At 39.2% G+C, this 27,658-nt stretch overlaps 1 protein-coding gene across 1 annotated transcript in view; it reads left to right on the forward strand.

Moving 5' to 3' along the window:
- The first annotated feature begins 9,557 nt into the window (after positions 1-9,557).
- Positions 9,558-27,658, forward strand: part of myo3b (myosin IIIB) — a 106,081-nt gene continuing 87,980 nt past the window's right edge. Inside the window, 6 exon segments of the mRNA XM_007889967.2 lie at positions 9,558-9,735; positions 10,052-10,186; positions 12,887-12,991; positions 13,237-13,336; positions 14,291-14,367; positions 18,895-19,040. Of these exon segments, the coding sequence (XP_007888158.2) occupies positions 9,589-9,735; positions 10,052-10,186; positions 12,887-12,991; positions 13,237-13,336; positions 14,291-14,367; positions 18,895-19,040 (710 nt within the window). The 5' untranslated portion in view covers positions 9,558-9,588.

Here is a 27,658-nt window from a genome sequence, read left to right on the forward strand (position 1 = left end):
TCTGTAGAATCGTCTTCACAGTGAACTGTCACTGATTTGGAATTGAATGCCCTTCAAATGAATCCTTGCATTCAGTTCGCCCTGTGGAATACGGCCTCACATTCTCTGTGTAGTTTCAGTGACTGGTTGATAATCACACAGTTCCTCCCTTCTTCCAATGGGTATGTATCGTATTTCTTATGGCAATATACATTACCTTACATTTATCTGCACTACAATCCATTTGCCATTTCCTTAGTCTGATTACTCTATCCAGTCTCTCTGAAATGCTGTCAAGCCCTCTACATTAATAACCCGATTGTGTCAATCTATATTTTTATGTAGGCAAAACACTCACTATCAGAATCCATATCTGATTGCTGAAATCTGTTAAAATACAAGCAAAATAAATATATGTATTTTAATATGTAAGGGTGAACTCTCTGCTGAACATAGTATATATGCAACAAACAACATTTACATATGAAAGGTAGAGATTGAGAGGGCCGGAGAGACCTATGACACAAGATAAAAGTAAAGATGAAAAATAAAGGAGACTCAGAAAATAAATAGTGTGAGAATAAAGTAGACATAGATTTTAAAAAATTCTAAAATACACATGCAAAGTAAATTTGTACTATAACACAATGCATTGGTGCATTGGTGATTGATCTTTCTCTGAATGCCCATTAAAGGTAGTTATGGTTGTACTATTAGTATCAAATGCATCTGTAATCATAAATACACCTTGTAAAACAATAAGGCAAACTATATCAATATTTGTTACAATTGGTAATTTCAATTAAAGTTGTTTAGATAGTCCTTGAATGGAAACAAACTGGTTGAAAAATGTTTTTCTCCACAGAAATAATCACAGAAATGGTACAGACAATTCACTACAGCAATATTCCTATGAATTTGAAGTCTTACACAAAAATTGTAATGAGGAATATAAAAAGAATAGAAAGAATAGCTGTTTTTATTGCATTTAAAACTTATGAATTTTAGAAATTAGCTTATGTTAATGATACATGCATAATTATATTCTGATAATATTAACACCTGTGACTTATAGAAAATACATAAGAATGTCAAACGTAATGTGATAACATAATTTTCTATATAACATTTAAAATCCATATCTTTCCATCCTGCAGTATTAATGGAAAAATAATATTTTGATGATGTTTGTAGATATTTCAGGAATATTAACACTTTTTATACAGTATTTATATGTTGCTCCATTCCTTTCAATCACTTTTCCAAAGTAGATTTTAAGAATATCGATGACTGTGAAGGCAACTGTTATTTTCTCTGGAGTAACAGGGGGAAAAAAACGATGAAAAGAGAAAAAAAATAAACACTCCTTTTATTAAAGGGATAATCAAAATCACTTAATGTGTGAATCAATCTAGTAAACCATTAACTTTTATGCATCTCACTCTAAGGGGTAGAAATTCCACCTGGGTGGCGATTTAGTTAAACGATAAGGCGCTATATCAAATGCAAAGGATTAATATTATTAATATTATTTTATAAATGGCTTTGAAGATGGGACTTAATACAATTTGCCAAATTCTGTAACCTCTGAAACGCTGCACAAAGTTTCAGGCCCAGGTGGATTTTTCTCTTCCTGGGTGTCAAATAAAGCATTGAACACTCTGGACGTGTCCCATTGTAAAGTGTTCTGTCCCAATACCCTCAAAAACTATTAGGTGAACTTGGGAATTAGTGGCTCCAGTGATGATAATCCGGTGTTTGCCTGAGACTTAAGGGCACATTTACAGCACTTATCAATATTTTACAAGATGACAATCCGGCAATGATGGAAAGTGACCCATCTGCACAGCAGCCAGTTGTCAAGTTGCAACTCAACCAAAAAAAAAGTCCTGGGGGTGGGTGGGGAAATACTGTAAATTGAACTTGACCCTTGAGAGAGAGAGAGAGAGAGAGAGGGGGTTCCTGATGTTTTGCAGATTTCCCCAATTTTGAATTTCCAGTCTGATATTCATCTCCTCTGTGTGTGTGTGTGTGTGTGTGTGGGGGTGCAGTACCCAGGCTAATTCTCTGCATAAATCGGAGGCTCATCAAGTTCTGGTTAATTATTAAATGCAAAACACAGGTAAGGTGCAGCTGCTAAGCTGGAAAGGCACCTGTTGCACGCGATCAAGTGGAAATGGCAGGTAAGTAAATAAAAACCTGAGCCTGATTCTGCCTGGACTTTCTCTGTCTCACAGCCTCACCGTTCAGTCACTGCTTGGGCTCAAGCCACTGGTGTCTGTCTGTCTGTCTACCCACAGCCCTGCCCACACCACAGCCCTGCCCACAGCTCTGCCCACAGCCCTGCCCACACCACAGCCCTGCCCACAGCCCTGCCCACAGCTCTGCCGCTCTACATTGCTAAGTGTTTCCAGGGAAAAAATTGCACAGAATTGCACAGAATAGTTCTAATTCTCTCTTTACATCTCTCCCCCCACCCCCCACCTCCAGCCACTGGGAACCGTGTCAAGCAAGAAGCTGCCAGAAGAGGGTAAGCTGTGTGTTTTGTCATTTGCCAGAGTTTAAGGTTTAAGGTTTGCTCAGTGTATTAACTCAGTACTTCCCAACCTGAGCAATGTGCACAGTGTCAGCCAAGGTGTGTGTGTGTGTGTGTGTGTGTGCACCTGTTCCAGGATCATAAATGTTTTGAAGCCAGAACTCAAACATTATATTTTATCTAAACTTGACGTGATCTGTCAGCGGTGAAGTTTGTCCTTAAAATCATTCTGTCTGAGATTGGACTTTCACTGAGTGAGAGAAACTATAGACTTCAGTCCCTTCCCAAGTTGTCCGGCTCTGTGTATCACAGCCATTGGCTACCATTAGGTTTTGCTCATTTATAAGTGTTATGATGTAAGTGTGAGCTTATTTTGCCTCGTTGGGTAAGTGTGGCAGTTGTATGAGGCTTTCAGTTTGACAAATACCTGGAAGCGCTCTGGGACGCTACCCTCCACGAGGTGCGCTGTATAAATGCAAGTTATGTTGTGGTTGTTGTTGCTGTCGTGAAGAAACTTGTGAATATGTGGAATGCAGGACGGTACTGAAACTTTCAGGAAATGGGCTCTACGTACGTTTCACCCACAAAATATACGGTTAGTTCACTTTACAGTATATTCTGTGAAGCACTTTTAGACTTTTCAACAACGTGAAAAGGTGCCATATCGAATGCAGGCGTTATTATTTACTTTGCCTGTGTCTTGGGTAGTAACTTGCATCCTTTACTCTCATTAGCGAGCCCCAATTTTCCCAATACAGTACGCCCAATCCGAGATGGGAATCTCATATTTTTATTTCCCTTTTTACTTTTTTTAAAAGAAGATGATTTCTCCTCCAGGTACCAAGTCACACAGTACTTGGATCCAAGATTATCTCAAGATAAAATACACGCCAACAAACAAATACAAGTTGAAAACATTTTAATGTAATTTGGAAAGGTACACGAACAGGTAAAAAGTGTGAGCGACCATGTGGAACGTGGAGCAGTAGCTAATGAGTGTGATGAAAAGCAACTTAGTGGCTAAGGATTGTAAAAGAAAAGCATAGGTCATGAATAATCGTCCTTTATTAGTGCTGAGAGCAACCCTGAGCACACACCAGTGAGGCTGGGAACATGTACTGTATGTATATCCACTTGTACTTATTGTTTTCCTCTTTCTTTCTTTGCTGTTTTTGTCTCCCTCCTTGTTTTACAGCCTCACTTTTCTTCGAATTATTACTGAAATCTGAATGTACTTTCTGCGTCACCTTTCTTTTCGCCGTGACCTCATTGACGTTTGGGGAAACCGCTCACCTGCTCTCCATGGCCTTTGCCTAGACGGTTAAATTTAATTATATATTAGCTGCTGATCACAAGGTGCTTTAGTGAGGGGGAAAAAAATGATCCTTTAACTCATTGATAGAACATGAAGAAAGGTCGATTTGACAAGGACAGAGTGTAACACCATATCTTGTCTTATTGACCCCCATCCTCGCCTGGCTCTCTATCTTCCAGTGGACCAACTTCAAGTTCCTTGTTCTTACCTGCAGAAGCCTCCATGGCCTTGCTCCACCCCACCTCTGTGGTCTCGGGCAACCCCTACTACACCCTCTTACCCCACCAGCTCTGACTGCTTTGTGGTGCTTTATATTATTGGTGCTGTACATTGTTGACTTGTGGTAAGTCAATACGACTCGTTGTCCAGTCATAATTGACCCTCTTTCCTATCAATTTAATGTTGGATGGTTTACTTGGCGCATTGGCCATTGAGCCCACCATGTCAACTATGACATGGACCTCTAAAGGAAATAACTCTTTACAATATCTAAATTAACTGAGATTATGTGTCTGTTGGCTGGAGCTGTTTAGAGCTAATTGATGATTGTGCTCTTTCTCTTTTGATCCCAAAGTAGAATGTGTTAATTGAAATAGGATGCATCTTTGCCAACCTTTTGCCATCTTCACAATTTGCTATGAGCACTGAACTTTTACTGTAAATATCATCCCAATTTAAAAATGTGTGGCAGCAGATATGTTGTAAGAAGGTTTTAGGGAAAGGTTGTGCACATCTCCTTAAAACAAATGGTCACTCACTCTCTCAGAACCACACAATGACACCTAATAATAGTGCATCAGGGTACATTTCTTGCATATTTATAAGATATCTTATAAATATCTAATAAATTGTGTATATATATCTTATAAATATGTAAGAAAAGTACCATGATACACCATTGCTGTTGTACTTTATATAAAACAGGTGTATCAGGTGTATTTTAGATATCAAGAATCAAATTAATGCACATTTTTTCCATGTTGAATTTTGCTTGGTACCTTTTGAATTGCTATTAATACACTTTGGAAAGATTTATGCTTTATGCTTTGAATAGTAGTTTTGTGCTTTGAGCTACTAGAGAATCTATACTCAAACATGTAGAAGGAGCAGTCAGTCTGCTGTGTCATTATCAGATTAATTAGCTACTTGAATATTTTAAAGTGGATCATATTTCTGATTGCAGGATAAGGTGAATAATTTATTAGTGAGATCAACATTAATCTGTCTGGGACATCTATTATCTCAGTGATGGTTCAGAGAAATATGCTTGATAAGTCACGGAATAAGTGAACATAAAACCTAAACTCAAAGGAGACAGTAAGTGAGACCGAAAGCAAATCATAAAGGCACTTCGCATGTTCATCTTTGTAGTTTTTATGGTTATTGAAGTTTGCCTAAAGTTTATTCAATCTAGTTCTTGGCAGCCTGTAGTAGTAAGTTTTCAAATATGCGCTCTAACCTGCTGTAAGTTTTATTTTAAAATGTTGAGTTTCAACCAAGGCCAATCTTTCCAAATTGGTCAAATAAAAGTGGATTATTGCCATAAAGGCAATACATATTACAACATAGTAACAGTAGGTTAGGCTTCTGTTGTTTTGGATTAATTTTGGATTAAATTCTGTTCATTGTATGTTCCTTGTTGTCCTTCCAATTTTGTTACTGCCTTTCCCTAACCCGACTTTCATTTTATTCAATTCAAAATACATTTTCTTCTGATCTTTTAATACCTAATTTTTCTCTTTTTTAATTTTTTTTTATCTAGTGATGTTTTGATTGACTTAAAGGCAGGCTCCAAGGCCTAATTGTTTGGCTAATTAGAAGCCACAAAGAATGATTATTGTGGATTTGATTGTATCTTATATTTGACTAGATCCAGGCAAGATGCCCCATTGGAAAAAAACGTCTGCTACATGCTAAGGGCTAAACATTTTTGCATAAAATGCCTGGCGAGGTTATCCATCTAACAGAAATGCAGTAACACACAATACTACAATAAACAACGTGACCTGCAGGAGAGGTGCTAAAAGTTTAATTTTAGAAATTAAACTTGAATGTTAAAAAAAAAAATCAATATGTTATCCAAATTCATTTTGTCGTTGTGTGTAAATTTGGTCGTTTTGAGTGAATGGTTCATATTAATATAATCTACAGCAGTCAGCCCGGGGATAAAACGTATCTCACTTGTGTCATTAAACGTGAATGCCAGATTCTGACTCATCTCAGCTCTTGTCACTGTTGGTTTTACTCTTAACAGAAATGTAGTAAATGGAATTTCAATCGGTGAAGGAACCAATTTAGCATGAATCTTATTACTAAGATGTGACACACTCTGTACATAGTCATCTGCGTTATTACCGATTAGAGTTTCTGCTGTGAATTTAACTGCTGTTTCCACTCTTTCTATTCAGTGCAGCACAACTTCTACAGCGTCATTTATTTTACTTTCTGAAACTAGAAGCAATACAATTGATCTGTAATTAAAATGTTAATTTAAATGTTAACTGTTAATACAGCTTAACTGTTAGCAATTTAGCTGTATACATGCCTCTGTGTCCCTCCAGTAAATAGGAACCCGGTTGTATGTTGAGTGGTGGATCGCTTTCTGGTGGTAATCCCCCCTCTCAGAGCAAACTGCCTGTTCAATCCCCCTGCCACGCCCTATCCCTGTATCCCTTTGAGTACTTCTTTCAGATACCCGTCTCCTTCTCACATGAAACTCACAATTGTCCTTTGATCACCTTTATGTGGCACCAACTGGTCGCTAGTATGGACACAAATAGTGCAATAGGAGGTGCTCAGCTAATGTTGGGATGAGGGAGGTTGTTAAAGTAGATCATCAGGATCTCTGCATCTTCTTTCATCCTCACTTCCCCGACCCCCCCCCCCCACCCCACACACACCCACACAGCTATGTGGCCAGTTGTGCTCAGCGGTGTCCCACAAACAGTGGTGGAGTGAGTGACCAATTTTATTTTGGGGGATTTTTTGGTCGGGAGATCGAGAGAGAGAGAGAGAGAGAGAGAGAGAAACTTTAACACCCACCTGCACAGGCCAGAGGGGGCCTCGATTTAACATCTCATCCAAAGGACGGTTAAAGTATGGCTTTTGCCAATTAAGGGTTAATCAATAAATAGGGCCAACAGTCAATTCACTGTTCAATATATTCTGTAACGACATCTCAGTGGCGTGATAAGGCGCTACATCAAATGCAAGAATTATTATAATAAATACAGTAATCTTATGACTTGTGCCACCTTCAAACCGTGCGGAAATTTTTTTTTGGTGGGGGGTGGGGTGGTTAAAAAGAAATAGGAAGGAAGTATTGCAGATTCTCTACCAAGTTAACCATTTAGGCTTATCTGTAGCTTGGGATCTCCCGCTGTGTGTTCTGCCCACATACAGCTTGACCCCATTTCTATGTCAGCGTGTTGCACAGGGATGCAATACTCTTACTACCGTAGTTTCCATTGTAGCTGAACATCTATGACCAAGAGGCTCTTAGAGTGAGTTCAGATGCTACCGTAAGTGTTTCGAAATAAAGATTCTTTTCTTTCAATTTAAACGTAATGCTCTCAAAGCTGATGGGAAATGTATTTTGATTTTTCAACATTTCTGAGGATAATGGTAGCGTTTTATCGCAATATTTTGTTGGGAAATGCTTGAACTCCTCAGTGTGTCTTTGTTACAAATTAAGAATAATGAAGAGTGTCAATGGTTTGACTCCTTTGGGCGACACAAGTAAAGAGAATCACTCGAGGGATAAGACTCAAATTTAATTAGTGTCACATTAATCTTCTGTTGTAATGAGACAAAGCTGTTTGGGATTTGACAGTTTAGTTTGCTTCACATAAGACATTCGGCCAAAACTACAGTACATAGGCTAAAATCTGTATAAAGAGGAATTTGTTTATTGTTCAGATTAGAAACATATTTATCGCATTGCTGTTGTAAACGCCCTCTGTTGCTGGTGTAATCTAGAGATTGTTGTTGGCAGCGAACGCAGTATAAATACAAGCTTTTCAATGTAAGTATCATTTACTTATTTACACCACTTTTAAACGAAATGCAGTGGCCATATTGACACTGTTGTAGCTTTCCTTTCGACTTAGAATAAAATGGCAGGAGCTGGAAGCTATGCTTTTGTGGTATCTTGCACAACTGTCAAGTGATTCAGTAGTCTGAACAACATGTATTTGTATATAATTATTTTGACTTTAATTCATTGTGTTGGGGCAGTTAAATGAGACTTCTAGAAAACATTTATAAGCTGTTAATACAGTCCTTAAAGAATTGATTTGCTATTTGCTTTTGAATCTTAGGTTTTCTTCACTCATTTATTATTTAAATGTGTTCTTTCTACTTTATACAAATGAGCTTGATGTTAACCGATAAAGAACATGCCTTGAATGTATCGCAGAAAAGAACTGCGCAACAAAAAGTACTGAGGAGTTTTTCTGAGTGTTCCTTTGAAGCGAAAGGATTGATTTCAGCTTTGATTTGAAACTGTTACATTGCAGAATTCAGTCGTATCGCAATGAATATCCCGAACATTTATCCTGGATCTCCTTGTTTCATGGAGGTCATTTCTTATCCGACTTTTGCTAAGCTATTTATTCTAAGGGTTGTAACTTTTCCTCCATTTTAAATTACTTGTCACCTTGTTCTCACTCTTGCCAACTTCTGTAGATTTGTTTGCACAATTATCCATTGGACATTGCCGTCTTTTCCATGTTTGTGTTCTTTAGAAGTTTATTAATCCTCTTTTTCACACAAGGACCTGCTGGACTCTTCTCGTTTCTAGTTTAGTGAATGTAATCGATTGCTAATGATCGTGGCAGAATTGGATGCACCTAAAATGATACCTGTGCATGAAAATAATTAAATTCTTGATTCGAGTATTTAGACCCCATTCTCATTCTTACTCATTTATTGGTTATTATGGTATAATTCAAAATGGTAAGTTGCTGTTGACAATAAAACTTCTGGACTCCTTTCACAAAGGCTAATAAATGTGCATAAGACCTGCACAACTGTATAGGTTATACAGATAAAAGGCATTGAAATAATAATAATAATCCTTGCATTTGATATGGCCCCTTATCACATCTTTGAGACGTCTCAAAGCACTTCGCAGAATATGCTGTAAAGTGAATTAACCGTATTTTGCAGGTGAATTAAGTAGCAAAGATATATAGATATAGAAGAAAATAAAACGGAGGAAATGTAATGCAGATTTATTGGTTATGTATGTGTTTGCTTGCTTGCCAGCCACATAATAGTAATAATTATTTTAATAATATTGCTTTATGAGTAAACGTTGGGTGCTCATTTTAACTTGAACTTTCCATTATTAAAATGACTTGATCTGAATATGTTGGCACTGTTAACTCCAGGTTTAAATCTGGTTGGAACTCCAGTAGTGACAAGAGAACACTTACTAAAGTTAAGCTTCTAATAACTAGTTCTATTGGTAAAACAATTGATTCTTATGATGGAGGCCTTCGGATTATAATTGTATAAAGTAATGACGTTTTGCATAATGATAGAAAATTCATTATTTACTACGTGAGAAACCGTCATCAAAATTCATCTGTTAATAACTTGAGTTGGTTTTCGTCAGCTGTTTTACCCCCTGTTTCGTTCACAGGTGAAATGTCAACCATTCACTGCATCTTGAAGTCTATACGGTCTGGGAACTTATGATCAATGTTTGCTTTTTAGGAGGTCCTTTTATGGCTTCTTCCCATACCATAGCAGCATGATCGGCCTTCAGACACTGGCAGATCCCTCAGATACATGGGAAATAGTCGAGACAATTGGGAAAGGAACGTACGGGAAAGTGTACAAAGTGTCTAATAAGAAGGATGGGAGCCAAGCGGCTGTCAAAGTCCTGGACCCCATCAGTGTAAGTATTCAGAACTATTCTGTGGCTTTAATAAAAATGATTATTATTATAACTTGGATATTGGTTTGGATTTTAGAGCTGTTGAAAAGCGTTGCAATTTTACATTCTGTAAGTCACTTGTGCTCTTTAAAGTTACCGTCCTTCAGAGGTCCCGTCTGCCTGTTCAGGTGGACGTTAAAGATCCCTTGGTGCTGTTCGAAAAGACCAAGAGAGTTTCTTCCAACTTGTGTCGTTCAAACACCGAACAGAAATTCCAGTCGACTTTTAAGTAAGTCATCTGTTGATTTATTTATCAACATGTTAATATTTTCCTTAGGATGTTGATGAAGAAATCGAAGCAGAATATAGCATTCTTCAGTCCCTTTCAAACCATCCAAATGTGGTGCAATTTTACGGAATATACTACAAAGCAGACCTGAAAGCTGGGGGTCAACTCTGGTTAGTTTTAGAGGTAAGGCCCTCATTGTTTGACTATTTTTAAGTATTAAACAGAACTCGTAATGATGCTGGTTATGCATTACTCGTCAATTGCTATAAAATTATATGGAAAATGTCTGAAGATATTTCCCTGTTTGATGTAGCTGTGTTATTACTGGCAATAATCAGTTTTTTTTTCTAAGTACATGCCATCATTTCTGTACAGGGTGATCCAAAAAGTCGTGATACCATTACAGTGTCTAATAAGTTAAAGAAATGATGATATTTTGGTGTTTTTAGATAATGAGATAGTTATCATGACTTTTTGGTCAACCCGTACATTTTTCTCCTACGTTTTTCGGCTTGAATGGTATTCCTCGAAAGGGCCTTGCCGCTTCACCTACAGTTCTCAATTCTCTGAAAGAAACCTGATCATAGTATAACACGAGTACTATATTGATTGATTCCCTCTGCGCCGTAGTATTGGAAAGTTTGTCTCCTATGTCTCTGCATTTAAAAAATCTTTGATTCCAATTTTTCTAAAAAAAGGCAGAAAAAGAAAAGAGCGAAACCACAATAATTAGTCTGACATCTTCCTTACGGTTCACAAATCCGTGTCTCCACTAAGAGACATGGTTGCCGCAATGATATTATCTTTTTATAGGCCAGTGATTCTTTCCCTGAAGAATTTTGACCTTGGAATCATAATTGTCATCAGTTGCCTTTGTTGGGCTGTGGAGTGGTCTGACACAATGGACTCCGTATCTGCAAGCTGTTCAATTTAAATAACATTGATAGAGCTTCTGAAGAAAATCAATTGGATTATTTCCTTGAATACATTCAGGGAAACCCTTGAACCAGTGATCATTGGAACATGACACCTCCTTAAGGTCACTGCACCCTATTTGCTCACTCTTTAGTATCTAGCTTAGAAGAATTTACATAGTTGACATAGCCACCCATCAAACTATTGATTGGATGCAATTTGAACTGTCAACTGCACAGGATGGGTGCATTGCAGCCATTTTTATTTGCTAGAGGTAGATAATTGTCCAAATCGATCAGAGGCCTGTGAGAAATAATGCTTTCTCTGGGCTGGTGCCAACTTAGGATTCATTTTGTTTCTTGCTGGTGAGTTGAAACAGCTATTTTTAATGTCCTGGTAATCTTTTAGGACGTTGTCATTTCTGCACAACCTTTATTTTCCAATTTTGCAATGCGCTGTCTTTTAAATTTATCGGAAAACTGTGACACCTCCGTTCAATAAAGTTCCTGCAACTGGTACCTCTGCTCAGCGAATGTACTAAATCATGGACAGTGCAGTCACATAATTCTCCACACCAAAAGAATAATGCGCGAGTTTTTTTTTCCCCCCTCCTTCTTCCCAAGAACGAGTTGTGGTAAAAAGGATAGATGAGATGAAAGCAGTGGATAATAGTTAACTCAAAGTGTTCTTCATGTTTACGGTTGTAGCTTCAATATTTGTCTGGGTAGTTTTAATTCTCCTGATGTGTGAACATAACAAAAAAAAACCCTGCCTCCTTGTAATACTGTCACAGACTCACTTTGATGAACAATTTCTGGACATTTTGTGATTGATATTATGTAGAAGTTACCGAGCAGGGTGTGAATGATGAATTAATGATATGGCGTTCACCGACGTGTAAAATACATTTTTACCTTCATCTTTGAGGCATGTATTTTAGTAGCCAACGATTGTAAAACTGGCATCTGTTTCCTTTGTATTAACAAAAAAAACCTGATGTCTCGTGCGTTGGCAAAAAGCTGTGACATCCAGTCTGAGTATAGAGATACAGTTCCTGTCGATTTCATGCTGTCTGCCAGCAGGTGGCTTGATGAAGTGAGGGATTGAAAAGGACCATAATTTCTTTCCATCATTCATGAAATTGCTCTGCTTGAGGAAATGACTAGTCGTTCGAAATGAAAATGTTGGGGGAGGAGTGCGTTGTGTAGAGAAGGATAATCGCTGCGATGAAGCAAACCACGGAGGTTTTATTTAGCTACGTGCTAGAAAACACATCATTTAGCTGGAAAGTTATTGTACCGAAAGATATGTTTTTTTTTCCAGAACAAACAAAATCTTCGAATTTTAAATTGGGTGAGGTATTCTATGTGAATTATCTTAAAGATTGAATCGTAGAAAATCTCTGGTATTTCTCTGTACAAGCTGGAAATAAAATAATCCTTAACATCCCCCTCTCTGGTCTAATCGACTAATTGTGCGTGACATGTGAGGGAGTTTGGGGTTGCTGTGCTCCCAACAGTGAACGAAAATGAAAACAATTCTAAAATTAACTTGAGGAGGGGGAAATCCCTATATTGTACTGTACACAATAGCACAGGAGACAGAAGGCGAGTGAGCGATATGTGTAGATAAATGAGGGGAAAAAACACATTAACATGGGAGCTACTTACTGAAAAAGAATAGGCTGAAGATGTGATGAGGCGCTGTATCAAATGCAAGGATTATTATTATTAAAGTTGCACGATGATCTTTCATCACTTTTTTTTGCAGTAAATGGACAAATTCTTTCTAGTTATTTGAGTCCAATTTGCTGACTGTTTAGAAATAGTTTTTATCTGGCAATGAAATTTCATCCCCGTTTTTTCATTTAATGTTCATCGTGCTGTTATAGTATAGAAAGTAAATATATATAAAAAAAGTCTGTCAGTTGACTGACTAATGTAAATGCTTTGGATGTTTCCTCTACAGCTGTGTAATGGTGGTTCTGTGACTGATCTTGTCAGAGGTTTGCTCAAGCGAGGTCACTGCATGGATGAAGCTTTAATCGCGTACATTTTGTATGGAGCGCTTTTGGTAAGGATGCTCATCACAAAGAAGTGACAACAGAGGACTCTTTTGTGTGTGTGTTTACGTGCGTATATTTTCTCTTTACATAGTAGTATTAATGGACTTCCGGCAGGAGTAGATTGCCAACTGCGGTAACGCTCGCTAAAAATTTCATTAATATATATGCAAATTGGCTTAATTAAGTTCTTTCATTTGGGCTAATTGTTTCCGCATTAAAACCCGCTCGAAATCCGTTCCCTATTTTTCGGTAGGGCCTTCAGCATTTGCACAACAACAGAATCATTCATCGTGATGTCAAGGGTAACAACATTCTACTGACGACAGAAGGAGGAATCAAGCTGGTTGACTTTGGTAATAACTGCTTACCATCTATTTTCCCCTGAAGTTTGCAGTTTAGCCAAAGGCAGCAATTTATTGCCTGCTCAGAAACCACAAGCTTCCCTGTGACACCACAGGCAACACATATTCTGCTGTTGGTGGCTGGAACGATTGAATTTAACAGATGGACTACTTTCCGAATTTGCAGCAGATAAACTGTCTGCTTAAGGATATGCCCCTCTTTTAAAATCTAATATATGGATATATATCTTTTTAAAAATCCTCACAACGAACATCAGTATGGTTGCCTTTTGTTTGATGATGCTCTGCAGACCAATTAGAATAAAATATTTTGTGGCTGTTGCTTATTTATATCTTAATGGGTTTTTTTTTTGCACCTTTTCGGGAATGATTTTTCTCTGTTAAATGACTGTAAACGGCCCCTCAGGCAATTTCAGTCCCTCTGTGCAGAAGGTAAAATGAACTCATGGTGCTAAAAATAACAGTTCCACTTAATTCCTGATTGTGACACCAAGTCTTCCGAAGGGAAATTGTTAACAACGCAGCAAGGTAAAAACAGAAGATCCCTTGGAGATTTGGTGGTAACTGCACTTTACTAATTTAAAGCAATAATAGCCTGTAGCTGTTCACTTCTACCAGGGTTCCTTTGAGATTTGTTTGTGACAACGATCTTCACTGTAGTCCTATGTGTCTGATGTGGCCTGGTATTTTAACCATTGCGAATAAAAGAAATCAAAATAAAATAAAAATTTGGTCACTCTATCCACGCCTGTTTGTGGGACGCTGCTATGCGTAATTGGCTGCTGCGTTTTCACCCACAGTCAATTCACTTGACAGTATATTCTGTAAAGCGCTATGAGACGTCTCGACAATGTGCTGTATCAAATGCAAGGATTACTGTTGTTGCATTGCTGACAGTTTATTTTGAGTGAACGTTTTCTAATATTTGCACTTTTCTTTCAAAAGGTGTTTCTGCTCAGCTCACTAACACCAGATTACGTCGAAACACCTCTGTTGGGACACCCTTTTGGATGGCACCTGAGGTGGGTTGGGTTTGAACTTTTTTTTAAAAAAGAGTTACCGTATTGTCTTTATTGCAAATATACCCTCTGACCTGTGCTATGAAATGGAACATCGAGGTTGAGGATAGTATTGGTTGGGATGTAACGCTGAACTCTCCTTACATCACTCCAAGGAATACTTAAATCACAAGCTTTGAAGAGCTCTACCCTCCTTAGCAATGTAGCATCTTCATCTACTACTTTTGGTCTTTACAAACTGAATGAGGCAGAATGACAAATTATTGCGTTCTCAAGGTTACTGTGTACTGTGGGATTCAGTTCACTGGGTATTTAATTCAAGACTGGCCAAATATTGTCCAAATGTATTTCGCTTGAGACTCTCGTCAGTTTTGAGATGAAGTAAGATTGTTCTTCCCTTTATTTCTGCCCAGAAATCAAATACAGTGTCTAACATTGGATTATTCTATTCTGTTCACACTGACTATAACATTTGCTGCGTTTTTAATGTGCCCTTTTTCGTGAATGTTTTACTTAAATCCACCGTTAAAAACAAAATAATTGATTTTAGTTTCTTATACGATTTTTCACAGACCCTAATAATATACTGTCCAAACCCCTACTGTGATTTATTTTTGCCACAATATTTAAGTGGTGTAATATCTTACTGAAGTAAGAGAATCTAGGAAGGTCTGTACGCTCACTCAGAAGTTGTTTATGCACTGTCAGGTAACACTACGCTGATTGGTTCCGTAATCAAACAAGTTTATTTTTCAAATTATAAAGGATTTTATTCAAGGAAGCTGCAATATGTGAAGCGGCAGCCACATATCCTATAAGCTCCTCAACAAGACACATAGTCACACCACTTTACCGTATATCCTGTGAAGTGCTTTGTGATGTTCAACTGACCCTAAAAGGCATTATACCAATTGCTAGGATTATTATTACGTAAAATAATCTACAGAGAACCCAACAAAGGTTCAGTCTAAGAAAGATTCCTGATCACTGTCATCATTTTTAGAGTTTAGGTTCTTTCGTAAGTTGTCTCACAGTTTAGGATTTTTTTTGTTGTTGTTGTGATATTTTTAATTCTTTCAGGCGGAATCTGAGAAATTGGGATACTTTGGAGACGTGTAATTTTGGAAATTAGTATTCCTCGTCTACAGCAGCGAAGAATTGTAAATGTGTAAGGTCTAGTTAGAAACTCTGAAAATCGTGTGCAACACAAAGCCACTACTCTTATTATTGCTTTGTTAATTGTATGTAGTTTAATACACATAGCACATTTTGGGCACAAACATTGTAAAGGAGTATTATAAAGGCTCTATGGAATATTATCTTTCTACATTAAGCGCTATAATATACAGCCCTACTCCTAATCACACATTTCTCAAACTCCTTTCTGAAATTGCGCTGTTTAGCTCAGCACTGATAGATGCCCACCAACATTTCTGCACTACAGACGTTAGACTAATTTACCCCCAGGTACTAGGTTTATACTTTTTTGAATACTCGGTAACATTAACTGTCATTGAGAGCAGAGGCAATCTGAGTAGCGTTTCATTGTTAATCATCCCTAAGTTTATTTGCAGGGGAACAACAACTTGCATTTATATTGCACCCCAGGGCAGTGTCCCAGAGCACTTTCCGGGGAAGTATCTGTGTTCTAGGAAAGAATCTAGTGAATAAACATTTTAATATATTTGCTATGTCACTCTGTGTGTGTCTGTGTGTGTGTGTGTGTGTGTGTCCGAACACTGTATTCTGGGAAGGAAAGACTGATGGAAAATGCTATTTCTGAGATAATTATTGGCCTTAAAGAGATGGTTACTATGGATGTGGTTCAGTGGAATGACCCTCAAGTAGGAGGGAGTAGTGCAATAATTCCACTACAATTGTATTTGTGACCAACTTATTTGAGGAATGCTTTTTTTTACCAAAAATGAAGCATTTTCTGAGATGCGAGTTATAATGTACAGTTACGTTATTGCAGACTATTGTGCTTTTAGGTATGTTGCAATGATGGGAATTGTTAAAGATTCTCTTCGAACAATCTTTCAAAGTGTGTAATTAGAATGTAAAGTCAAGCCTCATGAAATGCCAAAATTTCAGAACATTATACGATCACATATGTTATCATTTACAGTAAACCTTCACAGCAAGTGTTTAACCTTCCCAGGTCATGGTAGAATAAAAGTGATGGATTATCTTGTATTAGACCAATTTGGTGTGTATTATCTTGTGAGGAAGTGTGAGCTTTGTTCCAGTAATGATGTGGAATTCCTGTAACCAAACTATTCTATACTCATTCAGGAAGTGGTAACCCATAGGCAAAACACTTGTGATCTTGCAACATGTTGATGTCGAATAACAATCATGACTTTTGTACTCAACCTAGTCTCTCATGTCATTAAAATGACTCAAAGTGCAGTGACTGTATTTGTAGGTGACTCTGGCAACCAGTTTGCACGCAGCAGTATCCCACACACAATCATCCCGAACACTGAACAAAAAGGTTAAGCTTCTCATCCCTTTACCTCTGACCTGGAGACATGGAATTCCTCATATGAATACTCTTAAGTGGAATAAAGAGACTCATTTTTACCCTTTCTAAATCTGTAGAAGTATCCTTGTGGAGTTAACTGATCAATTTGGATCTGGCCTGAAAGAAAATGGGTGTCACCGTTCCCAAACTATTTTTTTTTAAATTACATTGGAATGGGGAACAGAATGTGCCTTTTGAATTGCTAATCAAGTGCTATATTTTGCTACGGGTTTACATAATGAGATAGTAACTCAGCAATACTAAGCACAGGCAGGTATTATTACTAACAAACACATTTGACTCCCATTAGAACTATTCTGCTCCAATTCAAATCACTACTTGACCATTTTCTGGTTGTACATTTTGTCAAACACGAAGACCTTTTAATGCGCAGTTTATATTGCCGGAAGTTTCGAAATGGTAGAAATAGGTTGACCATATTCCCTACGCTCTAGTTCTGCCTGGGACTCAGCCAAACACAACTAAGAAACCTTGTGAAAAACCTTTTTGTTTGAAAGAAAAATAGACGCTTAACAATTCGCCAGTCTACAAGGTTGAAGTGTTTTACAAGCCTAATGTGATCTAGTTTCTGATGATGATGACAGTGGGGAAAAAAAGTTTGAACAATTTCATACGATCATCAATGATCTCGGGCTTGACTGTATTTGACGAGGACCTGAAGTTAAATTGGAATATGGTCAGGGGAATGGACACCTAGGGTTTTTTTTTGCTGCTTTTAAAATGATTGTCATTCATTTTAATTCCTGTGACGTCTCTAGATTCAGGCTTCATTTCCTTCCTCTCCGTACCATTATGAAGAGCTTTGCTGCTACTGGAGTGATAGCACAGACTGCTTTTTTTTTTATCTCTCCGTTTGGAATGTCTCATTGTAACCAGTTTTAAATGCCCGAATGATTGAGCTCATTGTGGATCAATCAGTTTCTATCTTCATCAGAAAGAGAAGCACAAAATGTCAGAACAAAGAAGCAAAAGAGAAAATGAGTAATAACAGGGTGAAAAAACGCATGCGCGAGACAGACAGAGAGAGAGAATTAAATGAGTTGAAATTTCAAAAACCCTGTGTGAAAGAACAAACGTAGAGCTGTAATTGGCAGAAGACTAAAGTAAAAATATTCTATCTTAACATAATGGAAATTATAATGCATCTGGGAATAATGGAACGGCAATAATGTAAATTTACAATGATTACAAAGGTTTATCTTTGTGATGTTCTGTAATCCTAAACATTTCTATAGATGTAAATGCAGCAGATTAGCCATTTGCTGGCAAATTGCTCCCACTTTGTCCAGTCCTGGGCATCGAGACTCAACACGTAAAGCTATTGGATGATTTACCAGTGAGGTGGGCAGAATTTCTGATTTCATTTTGGTCATAGAAGCTGTGCTGTGGTTGTCTTAATCTTAGTCCAAATCATTCTGTCTGGACCCTAAGAAGGTTTAAGTGTGGGTGTTGCACAGAGGGATTAAGAAGGCTAAAAGTGATAAAATAATGTAGGTTACCCACTTGCGCTGCAATATATTTATGGAGTTCGGTTTAGATGGATTGGTACATATGCAAGGAATGCTAAGAAATGTCATCGAAGAGATTGTTTTATGGCTTGTGGCAGTGGTTATTTTTAGTGGTTATTCAACGCTGCCTACACTGCTCAAGCTGAGTTACACGTAAAGAGTCTGACAAGGAGCGAGTACATATGATTAGTTTTCATCTTTTGCATTACATGACATTGCTGGCCGAACAGTTCAGGATGTGCTGCTGGATGAACAGCAATGCCTGATGTCAAGTTGTGATGTGTATTTAAGTTGGCTTCCTTCACAGAATTGCCAAGGCACAAAAAAACACTGGTGTGTGCTATGTGTATGTGTGTGTGTGTGCTATGTGTATGTGTGTGTGTGTTTGTGTTGATACAAATACTGCAGAATGTGTTGATAGCATTATGGAGAGACTTCTGAACATTAATATGCTGTTTTCTTCTTAAATAACAGGTCATTGCTTGCGATCAACAATTTGACTATTCCTATGATATCCGATGTGACGTGTGGTCACTTGGAATCACAGCGATTGAGCTCGGGGATGGTGAGCCACCAATGTCTGATCTGCACCCTGTAAAAGCGCTGTATAAGATTCCAAGGTACGTCACTAGATGGCTCTCTCGGATCATATCTATCTTATAACTCTGTTTATTGCAGGCTATTACACCTTGAAGCACGAACATTTCTAGAAATGACACAAAAGATGTTCACAGTGTGAAGGGTTTTTGCAAAATATTCTCTTGAAAGTGTGCATTGGAGAAGTTGAGACTGAAAGCCTTCCTTGCCTACATAATGGTGTTAGCTGGTGTTATCTGCTTCTGCTAGAATGAAATGCTAATGTGTCACATTCTGCAGACACCAGACATTTAACATGGAGGTAAGCATTCATCTGAAAAAAATACAGCAACTACACTTTACAGTAAATCCTGTGAAGTGCTATGAGTCATCCCCCTGACGTAAAAGGTATTGCATCGAACGCAAGGACATTAGTTACGCCCGGTAGCTTTAGCAGTGGAACAAGTGTGTGTTTGGAAGGTTAGTTAAAGTTAGTTAGATTCCTCACCTTAACTACCGGTGATTTCCCGAAACGGCGAGTTTTACCAGCCCTTAAATAACCCCTTAGATAAACAGTTTGCAGTTGTGGTTATGATCTGCACAGAAAGCTCCATGATCAGTTCCGCCTCAGAGCAGCACCTCCTATATTCTGATCAAATATTGCCGGCCCATGGTCCCACAGCTTTGACAAGTCCTTTGTGCCTTATCCTACTTTCTGCCTGAAGCAACAACAGTGTTGGCAGACAACGACGACCGACGACAACAACAACAACAACTTGCTTTTATACAGTGCCAAGTGTCTTGGATGCTTAACAGAGACCTTACAAATTTCATGGGAGGAATTGGGTTGGGCCAAAAAATATTAGCTCAAACAAATTGAATAAAAAAATGAAAAGATTGTAATGCTGCATTACGACTAATCCATTATGGGCATGAATGATGATGTGTATGATAGGTTTATGAAATTTGGACTTGTAGTTTGAATTAGTTTATAAAATTAAAGTGGACGCTGTACGTGTATTTAAAAATCAATTACATTGAGAATTTTTTTGCAGTAAAATATCTAATGTTTTATAGCCACTAACTACATGTAGATAGTTCGTTGTTTACTGTAACACTGAGAGAAATCAATCTCTAGACAAAATCCAAAGAGGTTGTTTTTTATAATATATAATGTTATATATTTCTGCATTGCTTAAATTTACATTAATGTTTCCTGGAGAAATGAGTAAATTATAGAAAACCCAAATTGCACACTCCTACAGATCTTGTATTTCATTCAGCTGCGTAAATCAATCTATTTTTTAAAAAAATCTTAATTCGCCAATGTTATCGACACATTGATGTGCTTGGGCAGTGAGCAGCGTTTGTGAAGTGCCTTTGTTTTCTCGACTGGTGTCTAAATGAAATGCATTTTTGAATTTTTCGTGTCTGGGTATCTTTGTAGATATAGAAAGCATAACACTATCCTGAATTAGAAATTAGTCTCTTCCAGCTGTTCGCTTGTTTCAATTAAAGCATAAATTATGATTATCCTTATAATGGTGTGTGATTGGCAATTAAACAACAAAGTGGCAAATGATTTTGCATCCCTTCATCATGGAATAGACAAACGATAAAACATGAAAAATCTCCCTGTCATGGATTGTCGTAGACGGTCCAGAATCATCGCACGTCAGAAATAGCTGTTCCTTTCTTTTATATATTCCTCTTTCGTCCTTGTAGCTTTCTGTGCTGACGCTGACGACAATGTTTTAAAGGCGACGATAATACAAGTGTTAACCCTGCATGATTGCGGAGATAAAAAGGTTATCATTGCAGGCTCTTCTGATTGGAATTTGCATTTCTGATTGCCTCCCATTCATATTGAGATGAGGTTGGCAGCTTTCCTTGCATCACAATGTTATCTCCAGTCACCATCCCCTGAAACCCAGAGCCGAACAAGAGTCTGTCAAAAAAAAATTGCTATTCTATAGCAGTTTATCTTGTTTCTTTTACATTCATGTAAAACAGGTCACATGAAATTCTATCTAGTCTGATGGAATACAAATTTGGAACTGTGGTGGCTGCGAATTCTGCGAACGGATTAAAAAAAAGCCACATTACATTAAAACTCTGAACTGTTATTACAATACCTTGCAGCAATTTCAAATGCAAAAAAAAGGAGAATAATTAGGTGTCCCTTGAAAGGAACGAACTGTCTCAAATGTACGTGCAGCTCCACATCCAGTTCTGTTTAGCTCGAGTTTTTGAATCAGAACATTTGTGGGGGGGAATGATGCAGACAGTGGATACGTTTATGTAATCCTTTTTTTCTGCGGAACCAAGGTGATAATTTAACAATTTTATTCTTTGAGTTCTAGTTTATAACCGAAACCAGACGACTATCTTGGGTCAGACATTAATGTTTTGTTTCTCCATGTGGCACACTGTCTCGCTTATTAAAATGAATTCCTGGACCTTGCTCGTAAATCTCCTAAATAGGGACCTCCAATATCTGCAGATGGAGATAAATCATACTGAGAAAACACTGAACCATGAAATGATTCTGTTAACATGTCATCTGTCTGGAATATATTTTCAGATCTTCAACAGACGGGGCTGAATTTATGAAAGAATTGGTGGTCTGGCATAGTTGGTGATTTGGGACTTAACACTTTGAACCTTTCTCCATCTGTTCACAATACTTGATTCTCTTCATTTGGTGCAGACGTCAGGAGCCAACTGCTGCTCATTGCGCTGTGTTAGCTGTTATTTCTGAGGTGCAATCTTTAAAGCCTATAATTGGTCTCAATAAGACAAGATTCCTAGATAACAAGGTTGCTACAACAACTTGCATTTATATAGCGCCCTTATATAGCTTGACCTTGAGCCAGGGCAAGAGGGAAGGGAGGTGGGGGGGGAGGTGACCGTAAGCACGATCAAAAAGGAAGGTCTTTGGGCGGGATTGCTAAGGGTTAATGAACGCTCCGGGACACTACCCAGTGCGAGGGGTGATCTGCAACTGAAAATTGTTGTCGAATACTTTTCATTCCCTAACTGCACACGGCCATAAGATTGTATTTCAGTAGCGCGGTAAGGTCGCGCCTCATCGAAAGTATTCTGTATTGCGCTTAAGAAGGTACCGCATTAGGGACAGGAGTAGGCCATTCAGCCCTTCAAGTCTGTTCCGCCATTCTGTTAGATCATGACTGATCTGTAACTCAACTCCAAATACCCACCTTTTCATTCTTTAATTCTAGGTTAACATAGTGCTTAGACTGTTGTATTATTTACTGGAATTTTCCTGTATTTTGTAATTATGAGATCCACTTTGCTATCCTATACATTCTTATAAAACTCCTTTCCCTATTTACCCTTTATTGACGGTACATTTAGCGTTTCGCCCACAAAATATACAGTCACTTGTCTTTACAGAATGTCCTGTGAAGCGCTTTGAGACGTTTCAATGAAGTGATGAGGCGCTGCATCGAATGAATGTTTGCAGCCTGTTGACGTTTTGCGACTGTTACTAATCTCACTCCACGGTTAACTGACTCTCTCATGACCTTGCAGAAGGACAAGCAGAACAGGCTCATCTTCAGTGCTGTAGTATAAAGTAATTCACCTGACAGTCCAACTGAGAAACAAATGAATAATGTGTGTAATATTCACACCGCACACATTTGGGGCCACACGTATCATTAATCTATTTCCGGTTTATATTTCCGGGGGTTGGTGATGCGATTTCATACTTTTTTTTAAAAAAAATACCCCAAATGGTTGGACTCTATAATGTAGATTGGAGAATAATTTAGCGGGAATATCAAGACGATGAGGGTCATTGGCTGGTCACATTCATTTAGGCAGGAGATGTACTCACTATTCGCTCAATCTGAGCTGGTTATTTATATACGGTGGATATTGTCACTGAATGCTGTCATTCAGCACTTGTGCCACAAAGAGATGAGGTGGGGGAGGAGGGAGAGAGAAATAAATGAAAGCATTATGTGATTATGGGGCAGACCTGAAGTCAGCGTTCATGTATTGTGAGGCATTTCTCTTGAAGTTTGTTTCTGATTATCTTTGTACTGTACTTCCATTTGGTGATCTTCCCAGTACTGTATTGTATCCCATAACAATTGCATCCACAAAAAATAATATTTCTCGGAGACTTGTGCTTCACCTGTCTTTCTTTCAGTCATCCGCTCCTGATCTCTATTCTCTTGACCTCTCTCCCTTAGAACGGTTTCCTTCAGCTTTTTTCCCCACCTGGTCCTTTTATTCAATGACAGTCTCTGAGTCTCTGCTTGTCAGGATCTCATTTTATACTCGTCAGTATATCCAGATTCTTGTTGGTCACCTTCTTGGTTTTATGCCACTTCCATTCTTATTATTCTCCCTCTTTTTACATTGTTCATTATCTCTCGTGATATCGTTTTCCATCTTAAGCATCGTCCTCCTTCTGCCTGTATCAGCTTCCTCATCGCCAAAAGTAGAATGAGACTTGCTAGGAAATAGTGACTCTGAAGCACTTCTCATTGAACCCGAAGGGTGTGCTTCTAGATAAATCTCTGTTACTTATCCAGACTTTATTGTTGGAAGAAAATATTCCCATTTATGGAACTGCCGCATAGAGTTCCTCTATTGTGGCAGCTAAGCAGCAGAGTGATGGTGCAGCATTTAAAGTAAATCAGCTTTAATGTTGAAGCCAACCTATGTCCATTGTACTAAATAAAGAATGTGTATTTATTGCTGAAATATGCACAACTTGGATCAGAAGCATTCACAGCGTTGCAACTAAGCAATATAAAAAGAACTTTCAACTTGCCTGAAACTAAATCAATATTGCACCATATTATATGAGGCATTCAGAAACTGAAATCCGCTACAAAATAAACCTGAGGAATCTGGTACATTCAATGTAAAGGTGTGTTTAATAATTGTTCTCTGCATTCAGTTTTCTCTTCAGCTTTAGGGAAAATTTGAATGTCAAATCCACAAGCTTCTGTGTCTACTGATAGGACTTGAACTTGTCACTTTCTCTACTTCATCAAACTGTCAGCATGAAATGCTCAATCAGCCATCTCCTAATGTTATGATATTTTGTTATAACAAACAAGATTTCATTATAAAAGGGCTGTGTTGTATCAGTCAAATTAACTGAATGACCCATTGTTCTTCCAAATCACAAACAACAACAGCAAGATTATATTTGTACAGCGCCTTTCATGTCGGGAGGACGTCCCAAGGCATGGGACAGAGTACAGCATTTCAGACACGAGTTGGGGTCGGGGGGGGGGAAGGGAGGGGAGGGGGGTGGCCGATGGTTGAAGAGGAGGGTTTTGAGGCGGGACTTGAAGGAGGCTAAGGAGGGGGTGAGGCGGAGTGATTGGGGGATGGAATTCCAGAGGTTGGGGCAGAGTGGCTAAAGGCTCTCCCGCCAGTGGTGGGGCGGTGGGTCGGGGACATGGAGCAAGCCAGAGCCGGCTGAGTGGAGGGAATGGGCAGGTTGGTGGGGGGTTAGGTCACAGAGATAGGGTGGGGTTAGGCCATGGAGGGCTTTGTATGTGAGGACCAGGATCTTGAACTGAAGGATATCTTCTGAAGGATAGGGAGCCAATGGAGTCGGGCAAGAATGGGGGAGATGGGGTCACGGAGTTTGGTGCGGGAGAGGACACGGGGGCTGCAGAGTTCTGGATCATCTGCGGCCTGTGGAGGGAGGAGTTGGGAAGGCCGACAAGCAGGAAGTTTGCATAGTCGAACCTGGAGGTGATGAAGGCATGAAAAAGTTTCAGCGGCCTGAGGGGTGAGGTAGTGGCGGAGTCGGGCGTTGTTACGGAGTTAAGGGAAGGCAGAGCGGGTCATGGCTTGGATGTGAGGAAGACAGTTGAGGGTCGAACAAGACACCCAGGTTCCTGACTGGCTGGTGATTTGGAAGTGTGCAACCATGGAGGTTGATGCTGCCAGAGCCTGAGGTGCAGAGGTGCTGGCACGAGCCAATCAGGAGCGCCTCGGTCTTGTTCACATTCAACTGTAGGAAGTTTGCCCTCATCCAGGACTTGATGTCCGACAGGCAGTCTGTCAGGACAGCAGTGGTCCTGGAGTTGAGGGTGGAGGCAGAAAGATAGAGTTGGGTGTCATCCGCAAACATATGGAAGTTGACACCACGTCTGCGGATTATGTCACCAAGGGGGAGCATGTAGATATTAAGGAGGAGAGGGCCAAGGACAGAGCCCTGGGGGACACCAGATGTGACAGTGCGGGGACTGGAGGAGACACCGTTAGAGGCAACAAAGTGGAGACGATGAGAGAGATAGAAATCGAACCAGGCAAGGGCAGGTCCATGAAGATTAACTAAGGAGAGGCAGTGTATGAGGATGGAGTGGTCAACAGTGTCAAAGGCGGCAGAGAGGTCGAGAAGGACGAGGGAGCCCTGATCACAGATGTTCAGAATGTCATTAGTGACTTTGACCCAGGCTGTTTCCTTGCTGTGGGCAGTGCGGAAGCCGGATTGGAGGGGTTCAAAGAGGGAATGGCGAGAAAGAAAGGAGTGGAGCTGGGACGCGACAACTCGTTCCAGGACCTTGGAGAGGAATGGGAGGTTAGAGATGGGGAGGTTAGAGATGGGGCGGTAGCTGGAGAGGAGGGATGGATCCAGGGAAGGTTTTTTCAAGATGGTTATGATGACGGCTGTTTGTAGGGGTGGGAACTGAACTGGTGGACAGAGAAAGGTTGATGACATTGGACAGGAGAGGGGCCAGAAGGTGGAGACAAGGAGAGAGGGAGCAGGTGGTGGGTTTGAGTTTGCGGACAGTCGTGGTGAGGGAGGAGGGAGAGAGAGTCGAAGGAGTATGGGGGGGATGGGTGGGGGTTGGGTCATGAGGGAGAGGTGATGTGGGGGTGGCTGTGGACAGGGCTGAGGTGGCTGATTTTAGATTCGAGGGAGTCCAGCATCTCCTCACAGTTGGAGTCGAGGAGAGGATGAGCGAGGTATGGGAAGGTGGATGGAGGAGACGGTGAGTGGTGTAAAAGTTTTCAGTTTTCAGGTTCTTTGGGCGTCTGCGGATATATTTTCTGCAGTATTTGCATACATAAACGCTGTGCAAACCTAGAGAAGATAGAACCTTTTTTTCTTACAAGAAAGCCTCATTTCATGCAACATTTCAGATAGCTTACTCTGAAACAGTAGCTAACTTAAATTTTGACAAGGAGACTTGTTCCGTTCCTCTACTTGGTGTTGGGTGAATGATTTTTATGTACTGCTGACTTACCGATTCAGGTGGCCCTTAAAAATCTCCTACCATTGTTCAAAAAGAAATTGGAGTTTCTCCCAGTATTATGGCCAACGATCCCCCAGATTAATTGGCCATTCGTTTCATGGCTGATCGTGAGACTGGGTTTGCACAAATGGCTGCTGTTTCCTCTTAGAAAATTAGGAACCCCCGTTTCACAAGAATCTGTTGTGAAATGGTTTGGGATATTTCCAATTTTGAGAAATTTCATTTCTGCTTAGAAATTGTCGAAGTACGAGTCTTCCTGTTCTAAAGATGTCTCTATGGCAAATTGCTATTGAATATTCAGGATTAATTAGAGTGGAGTACTCATGTTGGATGACTCACATGATGGACTTGAGCAATTTGCAATCGTAACCGGAACCCCCCAATGAGAATACTGCCTTGAAATCACTCCATTATTTTCAAACGTATGTTATGCAGTTTATAGGTCAGTTTTATTTATTCTGTTTTGCCAACAGCATGTGCCTTGGTGAACATCAGTTTCAGAACACTCCATCCAAGTTGACGTGTGATATTTTACTGAAGGAATATCATTATGAGTGATGTGAAAACAAAGCCTATACATACATATATTATTACATATGTGATAATTATCCCATCCATTCTAACCTCATAACTTAGGCTGAAATTTGTCTTCTTTTCAATTCCATATACTTTGAATTCAGATAAGTTAAAGGTTAACCATCGACTGCATTTTAAATCCAATCTCGTGAGTGAATTTGTACGGTAACTTGTGCGTCGTTATTAGACCCCAAATAAGGACAGATATCTCGGAAAGCTGCGGGTTTCTTTTGTGAAAGTTTGGCATTTTATGACTGCTACCAAATGCTGTGTCTATCAGAACTGGGAAGGTATTGTAAACACAAAACACTGCAGGTTGCCTGCCTGGATGAGTTAAAACTGAAGTACAATGACAGGAATGAATGATGCCTTGTCAAATTCCACCCCGGATAATGAAACGAAGCAGCAACTGACCTCAAACCACTGGCCTATGAAACCGTGTGAGCTGCCACAGTTGGGGGAGAGATTCTCCGAAAAGGGCTAACGATAATTCAAATGCTACAGAGCAGAACATTTCGCTGTCGTCTCTCTTTAAATCTTCCTTTTCATGTATGTTTCATTCTGCGCCTATGTAAATTTTTCAAGTGTCTGAGAAATCGCTCCTTTGAGAAACTGGAGTGGTTTTGTTTGGGGGATTGTTTCATCATCATTTTCGCAATTGAGGTACAGTAGCATAAGCACTAGTTTTTTTCAGAAGTCTACTTTTGACCAGTGTTGGATTAATTGTCGTAACTTGTAATATTTCTCATGTAGCAGCGATTTAACCAATATACTTTGGTTGCTGAAGAAGAGCACCGTTCTCATTTTATAGAGATACAGAAGGG

Source organism: Callorhinchus milii, unplaced genomic scaffold (genome assembly GCF_018977255.1).
Source record: "Callorhinchus milii isolate IMCB2004 unplaced genomic scaffold, IMCB_Cmil_1.0 Scaffold6, whole genome shotgun sequence".
Classification (NCBI taxonomy): domain Eukaryota; kingdom Metazoa; phylum Chordata; class Chondrichthyes; order Chimaeriformes; family Callorhinchidae; genus Callorhinchus; species Callorhinchus milii.